The 12,518-nt window shown below is 39.0% G+C and overlaps 1 protein-coding gene across 25 annotated transcripts in view; it reads right to left on the minus strand.

Moving 5' to 3' along the window:
* Positions 1-7,588: 7,588 nt before the first annotated feature.
* The window catches only part of ncor2 (nuclear receptor corepressor 2), a 176,050-nt gene continuing 171,120 nt past the window's right edge, over positions 7,589-12,518 (minus strand). For all 25 annotated transcript variants that reach the window (XM_088618467.1, XM_088618459.1, XM_088618471.1 and 22 more), the window contains one exon: positions 7,589-12,491. In XM_088618467.1, coding sequence (XP_088474593.1) covers positions 12,322-12,491 — 170 coding nt within the window. In that variant the 3' untranslated portion in view covers positions 7,589-12,321. The remainder of the gene's footprint in view (positions 12,492-12,518) is intronic.

A 12,518-nucleotide genomic window follows, 5' to 3' on the forward strand; every position in this document is an offset into this window, starting at 1 on the left:
CGCTTCATCTGTCTACATGTATAAAAGAACCATATTTCTAAAACTTTTCAAAGAAAAATGCCCACCGATTCAACAATATTCTAGCTGGATGTTTAAAGGAATCATATAACATCCCCTTGTAAAAAGTCAATGGAAAAAAGTCCTTCAGCCTTTGACCCTTCAGGCCAATGTGCAAACCTTCCATCAGTAGCTCTGAGGGTATGTCTATGAATTTACTTGAACTCCTTGACTGCTTCAGATGTACAGTGGAACAACTAACACAATACAGTTTTCACACTTACAGTTAAAAAACAGTTACAAGCAAGTTGAATATTAGCAATTACAGTAATCCTATATACCAATTTACATAGATGTTCCTAGTGATGAACAGAAAGTCACATATCTTAAAATAACATGACCTGAAGAGGGCTCCACAGCCAAAAGGTTGTATTTCTTTTCTTCTCTTTCCAGCATGGAATAAACCTTTACTTGTTCTCTTAAAATAATGCCAAGAACCTTTGAATATCACCTTTGGAGTGGTATCAGGTTCACCCAGAACACACAGCAGAAAGCCCTCCAAGCCAGACAAAGTCCTGAGCCATTCTGGGTAGAAGACTCCGAAGGAAAAGTTCCTAACAGTAGTTTAAGCAAAATGGAGCCTAATCTTAACAAGATCACATTTGCTTAAATGCTGTGGGACACCATGACGGGAACAATACTGTACATATACTGTATGTACAGTACGTTTATACGAGTGAACTCACATATCATGTACTGTATGATGTAATATCAGTCACTTCTTACTCTGGGATGAGAGCTTCAATGAAATCTGATGCACCTGGAAGAAGATAAAGGATTTAGGAAAATCAGAGATTACAGCATAACAGTGACCCGAACACAAGGTGCAGCAGGTGATGGCATTTTGCCACCCGCAGGACCTGATGCAGATGCTCATACAAAGGGATGATGTTTGAAAGGCTGGTGGAAACTATGCTGAGAAATTCTGCTATGAGAAAATGGCAGAGATGTGTTTCAAGAAGTTTGTGAGAAGGGAGTAAGGTTGATAGCTGTTTGACTCCAGGGAATCTCTCCCTTCTGTGTCCAGATGTTGCGATCTTTTAGGTCATTCCCAAACAAAAGGCACTCCAGGGTTTAATTCCACTACACATCACAGCAAATAAAAAATGATCATTATACAACACCTTAAAATAGTATTTTACAGTCTTGTAGAAGGAACCGGTCCCTGACAGCTTAATGTCCCCAGTTACATGGATATTGTCACAAAAACACATCGCCTCCAGTGTTCACAAGCACTACTTCCACTTTAGGTAAACTGTACGTACATGTGTAGCTGCGCATGTAAATACAGTACATTATAGATGGCCGTGTCAAAATTTAACAAGAAGCAAATGCTGTTGGCTTTTTTCATATTTAAGGACAGGAAATGTGTTTCACTTGAGAAATTTTAGTTGGCTGCATGTTACACAGCACAGACCCAAATAAAATCTTAGGGAAGAGGTGGCTTTCGTGAAATGGAAAATGACTGAAACAACATGCAGAAGGAAGTCATTCTTCTCTCTACACTCTGAGACTTTGCAGCATTTATTGTACTTTATTTAGAAACTAATTAAGCCAACTGAAGATAGTAAGCTCATAATAATGGCCAATATTCTGCACTTTGCACTTCCAAAGTTACATCGTAAAACATCTGGTCAATACTGTTGTCAAGACACTATAAGCTGTTGTATTAGGCTTTCCTGGCTCAATTCCAAATCAGGTTTCATCAGTCAAACCTAAACATGCATACTGCCATTTACTTAATCACTTCTTTACAATAATGGTTGAGTGTTGCGCTTTCACAGCAAAATGGTTACTATAAAACAGAAGGAGCATCCGAAACCATTGGAAAAGGACCTGAATTGCCACCTTACCCTTTGTAAACATTCTATTGTAAAATGCTTTGGTATCCCTTGAAAAGTGAAAAAGACATACTAATTCAAAAGGCTTGTTTCAAACATTACTAAGATCTGGACCGTTGCTGTATTTTATTTTTTATTTACATGATTTTCATCAGAGTGTAAGCTGATAGTTTTTTAAAATGAAAACATAAGAAAATGCTAAATTGCTTTGAATTGCTTGTGCTATAACCCACTAGAAGAGATGGGGGGGAGGGGGGGAAGGTGTCTGACTGAGATTTTAGCATGCGTCTGTTTTTATTAATTTATTTCAGTGTTCTAATATGTAAATCTCCACATACTTTATCAATCAAGTAATACACCAAGAGTAATAATGAAGTAGCTACATTGCCAGAGACTACAACTCCTTCTGCTAGCAACAGGCATTGGAAATGTAGATGAAAGTAAAGCCCATGTGATAAACAAGCCATCCAATTCCAGCAGTGCAGACCTTTTGGGAAGGAATATTTCTTACTTAAAAGGAAGGAGAGGCATACTACTTTTCAAGACAATCAGAAAGAAGTGCATGCAAATGAAAAATCAACATGTTACCCCAAGTCTCTGGTGCCACAGACAGAATGACCTCAGTTTCAACCCATTCAGTGAAGAACAGGAAAAAGATCCTTCTGTTCTCTGGGGCTGCATGAGATTATAATTCACTTTGTCTTTCAACAGTGAGCAATATCAAACCCTTGAATATTTATTTTACCATTATTCATCCATTCACCATTTTCTAACCTCTTTATCTTGTACAGGATCGCTGGGGAAGCCAGTCTGTTCTGGCAAGCAACGGGTCCAGGGCAGGATACACTCTGGACGACTTGCCAGTCCACAAACGCGCACACCATGGCCAATTAACCTGCCAGAATGTGTTCGGACCACGGACCCAGAACTTGGGGAAATCACTCCGACTCTAAACAACACTTGCCATTATTCATACAGTATGCAGAGTCATTTACTTGTAAGGGATTAGGTTATCACACATCTGTGATTTAATTAATGGCATTGCTTCTATCTGTTCTGCAGTAACCCTGATGGAGTGGCGCAGGAATGAGGGAGGAGGGACTGAATGATGATTAAAATCAAGATCTAGAGGTTTTGAGTAGAACTATTTTGAGTATTAATATTTTCTCAAGAACACTTCTTTAGAACATGCATACTGTCACACTAAGTAAATAAACTGTGAAAATGTCAGCATGTTTGGGATAGGGAAAAGGTAAAAAAAATGATTTGGGAAAATATTTTTTAAAAAGAACAATTTGTGTGATTTACATCGAATGACATTACTATTGCTGCCTTCATCTCAAAATTCACATGTGAAAAATACAATAACTGCAGTCTGTTTCAACATTTACTGGAAAACAAATGATTTTGAAAACAAAATGCAACTGTCTTCTGTGAGCGTAAAGGCAGAAACCGATATTATATGTAATGAATATACACTTTTATTGTTCTCTTAAGTATGGGTCAGGAATGAACCAAGGCTAACATAAATAACCTAAAAATATCACATTTATGTAATGTAATGTAAATTATCACTGTCTTCAAAGTCTGCAATAAGCTGAGGGAGTATTTCATTCTAGCTTCCGTTTAAAGGTAAATAATGTGGTCCTGATTCTTCTTTACACAAGTAATACATTTTTAACATGAGGCACTAAACAAACACTGCTGAATTTTAAAATACGAGATACATCTAATGTGTTCTGTGGGTTCTGATGCATGTAAGCTTATATCACTATCTGCTTTTATTGGTAACTTAACCCAACCAATATAGAAAGGCTATGCAAGGGACTTCAGAATAAAGATTTATTGCTCTGAAGCATTCAGTAGCCCCATATACCAAATGCAGCAATGTTTTTTTGATAGTCTAGCAGTTTATCAACTTCACAAGTTCTGGAGCTACAGCACTTAAAGGCCCTCAAGGAGTGTACTGGATCTTCAGTATACACAACCAGAAAAGTGTAAGCTTTAATGTAACATTACGTGATAATAATAATAACAACAACAGAATACATAAATCTCAGACTTGCAAACCAGCAAAGGTAACAAACTGCTCTTCTTTTGATTTTTTTAAATAAAAAAAACATCACATTGTTTTATGAAAATTGCATGTAACTCAGATCAGAAACGCATTCTATGAAATTTAAGAGCTTTTTCTCTTTACATACTGTATACTGTGCTCTCTGACAAATGGGTACTGATAAATGGTCTATTCAGTAAATGTTACCACAATAACACCTCATGTTCTGTATTGCGAGTGTATTATTTCATAAATCACAATATGGACACTTTCGCAATTTAAAAGCATTTATAATCTAAAGGGTGGCAGTGGCCTTTATGCCAGGCTGGTTTCTGAAGAGGTAAGATCATACTGTACCATTATAGGGTGTCAGTTAAGAAGGTTTGAAGTGTGTGCACCGCCTAAAAGCGCAAATGCTGGACTCAAAGCAGCCACAGTCATACTGCATCCTGAGGAACCATGAGGTACGTGCTGGGACAGACAGACAGACAGTGGGCGACAGATGTCTGAGAGAAGTGCTTCAGTTCAGCTCAGATGGAAATCCTGGACCCTGCCTGATGCACGTTCTTCACCAGCCAAAAAAACAGCTATCCACTTCCCACTCTGCTCGCTGTAAACACCAGCCAGCCTGGCCACCTACACGAAACACAATCCCTTTTATAGGTCAGAGAACGAGCACTGACGACCTGTTTAATATCTGTGTGGTGTCTGGGAGAGAGGCTTAGCTTTGGCTGCTTAAAAAGTAGACTTTTCCTGCCCTGACAATGAATTCAGGACACTAGATTCTCTTGCTTGTTTTTTAAACAAAGGAAATACGCCCACTTCAGAAAGGCTAGCACACAATCACATATCTTCCTGCTCTGGGAATTCATTTAGGACACTAGCCACTCGTGTTTGTTTGTTTTTCAAACAAAGGAAATACGCCCCTCCCCAATAAAATGTTCTAATACACAATAGAAGCAGAATGAAAGGCGCTGCACACTGCCTTCGTGAAACCAAGACTGAAATTAATTATCATTACTTAAGTGAAAGGTCTTTGAGCGAGCTTTGAAAATGTCTCCAGTTGCACTGTCTAAACTAGGATATGAGCACCTACATAGACGTTGTGTTGGACATGAAGGACAGGAAAGGACAAGGTTCTTCTTCCCATTGTATGAAGACGGGTCTTTGCCAAAATCCGGGCTTAGGCCTGAATAAACACGTCTCAGAGAAGATGGACCACTCTATAATCAGATACTAAATTATAATTCAAATTTTGAACATCCTACTTACAGCATAAAGGCAGTTATCCACGTGGACCTTTACTTCCAAACTGCACTTACAGGACACCCCAAACGCAACCGCATAAAACAACATATTGTGTACACCCACCAATATGAAGCACCCACAGAAACACATGAAAAACTGTCTTATCTATGGCAATATCAGACATTGATGTTCAGAAGTGTTAGCATTCACAGAAAACAGCGGTAAACAATTTTTCTAATGCCTTACCTGGAACGGAGCTTCCTTTCAGTAGTGGTAGCATCCGGTGAAATGAAAATCAACCTTCAGCTGCGCATTTTGTGGTTTTTTTTCCCTTGGCAAGAACAGACTGGTCAAATTTTGAAATAAACGTTTGCAGTTCGACTCGGTGTCGTTTTGCATTAATTGGTGGTTCGGTTCGCAACTTATGCAAGAAACTAGTACACCTGAAATGTAGATTATACACCTGTTGTTTTCCCTACTGTATGTAGTAACGAGGTTTTGAATTTTCCTTTTAAAGGTCACGAAGTTTGGAATTTAGTAAGATACAGCAAATGAGCCATAAGAGCAGAGTTAATCCTGGGTCTTTTTGGGTTTGATGTGAAAAAGTTAACGGCGCAGTTGCAAACCGGTTGGAGGGAGTTTAAAAACCAATCTTTGTATCTGTTAAATCCTTCAGTGTCCTTCTCCGAAGACTGCTTTCTGGATTCATTTTCCTCGTTAATAATTATAAATATCCCTAATCACATTATTCCCCATTGTACACCGCTGAAATGGCAATTACGTACAGTATATTTAACAAGAGCATGTAAGTTGAAGGATTTTCTGGTTCAGCTGCTTACTAGAGTCTGGGTTATTGGGACTTTTTTCAGTAAAGTAGCTTGATAGAGTATGTTCCGTACCTCTTGTTTTCCCTTGTGCTCATGGGTTGATTTTGTTAAAACTAAGGATTTTAAATATTGCATTGATAAAGTTCCACCCGACTCCGTGATTGGATTAAAAAGATTTACAGGGCACAACAGATTTTTCTTTTAAATGATAGTCAAATACTTTGATATAAAACATACAAAGATGTATTAGCAGTGAAGAGCTACATGCAGCCTGCTTCGTTTGTGCTCATTTTCCCCAACCGCTAGGGCCACTACTGCTTTATGCCAACTTTGGCCTTACCTTCGCAGGTGAGACAAGAATCGTCACAAAATGGCGGCATGCGAGCCCAGACAAAACCTGTTTTTCCTAAGTAAATGATATGAAATATAAATGCATCTCGTGAATTTGTTACTTTGGTGAACGCCTTTGAGGGAAACGGTCCAATACACATCTTGGGCATTTCAGATGGTGGAAACGCAGTTGAAACTTCATCGCACAGTAACCCGTTATAATGAAACAGGACTGCCCTGATGCCGTGAGAGGCGACTTTCTTTAGTCGCGACTAGAGGTGACATTTTAGATGTGAATTACAGAAGTAATTAAAAACATGACATATTATATGCCGGATAGGAACCCAAAAGTTAAAAACACGTGTGCCTATGGAATTTATCGATGTGTTTAACCTGTTCACTCAGATTTCTGCCTTAGAAACATGAAGGTCTCCTCTAAACAAGTCAAAGTTAAGACTGACTTCTGAAACCTTAGATTTTTTTTATAACAAAAAGCAAAAAAAAAGAACAGTTTAGATAAAATAATGTAAATCATGAAAATAGTTGTTTCAGCTCAAAAAGAATGAGATATTTATGGTTTAATCGGGAAAACAAATTGCTTATCCCTGTGATTCTTACTTCTCCCAACTTATACTACAAACTTCTCCAGATAAGGTCAAACATTTTAACAGCAAAACTGCTACAGAAACATTGGCAAATTATTACAGCCTGATCTTGACACTGCAGATTGTGAAGACATTTTTAAGGGTTTTAGATGAGTTAATCCAGAATAAATAGTGACCCCTAGTGGATCTTAAGGGTAATAGCCTTTTTCTACCTCGATTTATCTACCCTCTTAACGAGAAGACGTAGTAAACACCCCTCATTTTCACTCAGATTTACATTGATCGCAGTTGACAAGTGTACAATTTCGGATTTTTTTCCCCTTGATAACAGTAATGCTCTTCCATTGTGTTGGCGCCTGATCCTTGTTCTTCCATTTATGTGTCTTCTCTTGTCCATTTGCCTCTGCCTCTCTCGAACTGCGCTTATCTTCAAAGATCAATGTCGTTAAAACCTGGAGTGACCTTGGTAAATGAAATTAAACTGATTTCATAGGTGTCCTTCTAATGTGACTGCACCGTTTTCAAATGAAAAGCCAGGAATCCACTACACATGTGTATGCTAACTGAAATTCTGCCAGTGTTAGCTATTTTGTCTAGAATCTGGACAACACCAAAAAGAGCATCTTTAATGGCAATAAGCTTTTTTATTTAAACATTTAAGGCAGTGTTTTTACACTGCTATCCACAATGCTTGCTGGTGGGCATATTGAATAAAACAAGTGAACAAAATCTTCTTCTGTAGAAGAAACCAATCTTGCAGCAAGCAACATAAATATTTACATCTCTTCAGTTCTATATACAAACCTTTCTATTATACACAGGGTTCGAAAAAAAATCATTATGCACAATATGGTTGTACAAAATATACGTTTTTTTCTTCCCATTGTACATTTGTGACAAGATTGGCCTTTCTTGTTCCTTTTTAATTACAAAAGAAATAACACTAACATCCTTTGTTGCTTTCAGAGTAAAAACGTTCTCCTGATTGCACAGTCAACTGATATCAGAGCAGGTAGCACAAAAAGACACATTCCGCCAAAGAAATGAACAACAATAACAAAAAGCAGACATTGTAAAAAGAACAAAGTTTCTTTTTTGTAAGTGTTAAAATTTGAATAGTCCTGATTTGTAAGTCTCATTCCTGGCTATTTTCAGTTTTAGACTAAAACTCCACAGTTGTTAGTACTGTGGTTCAGAGTTCTAAACCAACAGGCACAGGTGTATTAAGACAAAAAGGGTATTGTACAGCAATATGAAGGGAACAGTATAAAGAGTAAGTACAATACCACAGGAGGATTTTTGTTTCAAACATTATCTTTCCAGAACTACAATAATGAGCTTCTGTTCCAATCATAGTTTTTTTTTTTACTGACCCTTTCTTGACTGAGAAACCAGAAACCAGAAGACAATATAAACAGGTCTGAGTTGCTGATATTCTTGGCATGACTTCACCTGGATTTTGGGCAACTATTTTGTGGTGGCTGTTATAGAAGCTCACCTTGTCAGGTGCAAAGGAATTTGCAAATAACTTGTTTTCCTGATTCTTCACCCTAGCGCTCCCTCCACTCTGCAGGAAATAGTTGGGCTCTGCATGTTTCCCCCCCTTTTGAACCAGAAGGGGGCAAAGATCTGATCTAATCCAAAGCAAGAACAAATACTCTCTAAATTACACTAAATGTGTGTTAATGCAAAATCAGCAGCATAGGACCAAAAGACTGGAGCTGCCTTACTGGAAATCAACAGAAATGACACTTTCACAAGTAACATTTGATACCACACTGTAACACTGAGTTGTGCATTCTTCAATCTGTAGTGGTGTAGTAGCCCGTCTTCCTTCCCTCCTACAATAGGGATAAAATCACTGGATAAAGAATGCACAAATCAAATATTTCCACTAACAGAAGCGTGGGTAAACAGCTTAATTCGGACAAGTCATGTTCGAATTCAGCAGCTTTTGCTGTGATTAAGTGCAATGAGAAAAAGGAAATTAAACCCACAAAGGGCTGCGTTAGACATCATTAGTACAGCTCGCCTTCTACATGTCCTAATTACTACAGTATCAAGATGGATTTTAAAACACAAAACCCCCATAAACTATGTATTTTTCCCAAGTGTATAGATAATGGTTTGCCACAGGGGGGAGTGAGGACAAAGTAATGAGCTGGTAGTTTAGTAAAGGCTAGTAATCTCTTCTTGTGCCTTTCCCTGTACACACATACAGAAACCACTCCATGTGTAAAACCGTTTTTTTTTAAGTCTGTTTCGATAAAGCATTTAAGAAAGGAAGTGTAAACAGCACATTGGTATATGGACTTTATCCCTGTAATATTGAGTATATTTTAACTTGCAAAAATCTTTAGATCAGCCCAGCATGGTTTTGAATTTGGCGACATCACATACAACAGAATTTGCATTAAACAGTGTTGATGCTTTTGTCTCTGCTTACAAAAAGGCTAGAAGAAGGATCCTGGGTGGTGTCTGATACCGAAACATTTAAAGATGGAAAAGTGTTGTTATCATTCCTTTTTTGCAGTTCCAGCTATGAAGATGATCAGATCCTTTCACAAAGAGGGATGATCATGTATATCAAACATGTACAACTTGGCAGCTCAAACACTTGTGCGTAGTCACTTGGTAACACCAGTTCTGTCTACTAAAGAAATGGCACTTTAACACTAGAAATACTTAACTGTACAAAAAAAAACGTACTCCACCCAACACGGAGAACAGGTTCTGTCTGTAACAACTAAATACAAATGATTAAGACTGGAAAAAAAAGGACCCTTGGGCAGCTATTCCGACTGACAAGATGCTACAACCATGAGGTCTGTGTTTAACATGCATGTATCCAGCAGTTGGGAGTTGGGAGAGCCTGCAAGGTTAGGCACAGCCTTAGCAATGTCAGTAACTTGGCAATAAGTGTTATCGTTTGAGTGCATTCACCATGTTCTTAACCAGTTACCTTATACTTGATCATTTTTAGAGTTTTTGCACATCCATTGCAGCATCATATCACTGGATATTATGAGAAATGCTTATGCAACCAAGATGCAGACACTTTTCATCTACTGCCAACACAGTGTGATCTCCCACTGGATTTATGCTTTACTGAAGTGCAGTCTTGAGTAAATCAGAGATATACCAAAGGAAGTCCTCTGTTGCTCTACAGTATTCTAAATCTCTGTATGTACTCCAACAGCGCTAGACAGATGTGGACATGTTGCAGAAAAATGGAGGGTGTACAAGGCAAGACCCCCATCTCTCAAACTAAGAATATCACCGTCAGTAAAAGACCACAGTGGGCTCTGATGGCAGCAAAATCCGATAATGCTATAACTGTCCGATATGCTGTAACGGCTATAAGGCGCAAAATGTCAGGATGTGAACTAGAAATCTGGTTCCATCAAAGTGGTAATATGAGAGGTCATTTCCAAAGTGGTTACATGACCATATACATTTCCGAAACAATATACAGTAACTCTTACAAAATTTGCAATATATACACACCTGTATGAGCAAACCTAAACTGGGATGTAGAAATGTTTCTAAACCGTTAAACCGGAAGTAGCTGACATGAGCTTCTGTTAACTGCTGATCAAAACAACTTATGAGCAGCATACTGTATGTCTTCATCTTCAGATGGCATCATAACACAAAGTCCCAGAAATCTGTGCCAGTATGAATCCAAAACTCAGTAACTCTAAACCCAAATGTATTTTTACCTGACTAATCTGGACTTTCACAAAACAATGAATAAAGATTTATGACAAAGTGACTGATATCCAAAACAGCTTCAATACTGTCAATATCATAAATTTTTATAATAGTAGTAATTAAAAGGAAACAAGCTGATAGAAAATTGCTTCCTGGTTGTTAATCCACACCAAACAGGTTTCTCCAACTACATCTTTCTACTTCAGGTATAAGAAAAACATTTTAAAATATGGCTCCATCCATCCTAAGACAAAAAACCTCTCAAGACATGACAACACCAAGGGTGTATATCACATTTACCCTGTGGACCAAGAACATGGATCTTAAAATAATATTGCCACTAGAAAAAAACCCTATCCTTTTCAAGAGAAGCTCACTGCTGAGGGACATCTCAGTTCTAAAAATGGACTGCGTTGGTTTGAAGTATCAGTTAAAACAAGCAAGGGAAGAGGAAAAATGAAGAAACAAGCTGCCCCTTTGGTAAATCAGTTCCAAAGCCAGTATACAAACAATGAAAACAGAGCAAACAATGGGTACATTCAGTTATGGTGCATATACAATGAACTCTTCCCAGAATCACTCTGTGCCACTCCATAGACATGTCCCTGGGCACACACGTCTAAACAGACAGACAATGGATCCTGAAAGGTCTACAAGGACACAAGGACACTTCTGCCTGTAGAGGAGAATGATGCCATGAAGGGTTATTTCAAATTGTACTTGGCCCTGGTGCACTTGTTCCATTTCGATCCATTTCGTTTGTTTATGGGATAAGGCCAGAACATTGTTTCAGTGAGAAGACCACTATGTGTGTGTAAATGTATATATATAAAATATTTCCTTTTTTTCCCCCAAGGTGTTTGTAAACCAGTCTTAAATGAGCAACCTTCACATTCAGTTAACCTGATCATTCAAAAACAAAATTACAAAAACAAAACCAAAATACATCTGATTAAGACTATTTGAACAAAAAGGAAACAAAATAAATCACTATGTTCTGACGGCTTCAGTTGTTTTTCCCTATGTTCCTCAGACCCTGCTCAGCTCATTCATTAGCACTTTTGAAGACCTTAATCCTGCCCATCCAGCAGTCTGACGGGACGTTTCTCTTCCAGGATCTCTACAAGCTCAGCAGTGCTGTACGGTTCTCCCCTGTCACAGTCTGTACAAGGGCTGGTCCAGCTGAGCTCACTGGACTATCAGGAAAGCCTTCACACCCATGACGTGGACTGGGGCTTTGTTACTGTATGACAAGAACCTTTGCATACTGTTACTTTGTTACTGGCATTTGACTAGGAGTCTTGGCAGTCCTTTTCAAGGTCAGAGAGAGAGCAAAGTAAAAAAAACTGTCAACGAATGTTTTCTTCCCCCATTATAAGGCTGTCAAGAAAAAACACAAACTGGATACTCCCCAGAAGAAGCCAGGGTGTAAGCCAGGGGACAACCAGCAGCAATCCTGAAAAAAGAAAACTGGTTAATGTGCCGTGGCGCAGGTCGAAGGTCATCTTCCGCCATGCCAGGACTCCATGAGTGTTCAGCAGCCTGGGAGGAGGGGAGGCTGTTTGAACAATTCAGCAGCAGAGATGGGGTGGTTGGTAGGGGGCGATGGTTCTCCAGCGTGCTCTCTCTCTCTCGCTCCCAGCTCACTCGCTGTCTGACAGCGTCTCGTACTGGGAGCACAGCAGCGGCTTAGACTCCTCTTCCCAGGCTCGGCTCTGAGCGCCGGGCGCCCCCTGCTGCATGGAGGACGGGGCGGGGACCAGGCCTGAGGGGTAGCGCATCGTCAGTGGGTTGCAGGGGAAAGGAGTCGAACCTGTACGTGACCGAAACAAAAAACAAA

This window comes from Lepisosteus platostomus, chromosome 24 (assembly GCF_059453375.1).
Source record: "Lepisosteus platostomus isolate fLepPlt1 chromosome 24, fLepPlt1.hap1, whole genome shotgun sequence".
Taxonomy (NCBI): Eukaryota; Metazoa; Chordata; class Actinopteri; order Semionotiformes; family Lepisosteidae; genus Lepisosteus; species Lepisosteus platostomus.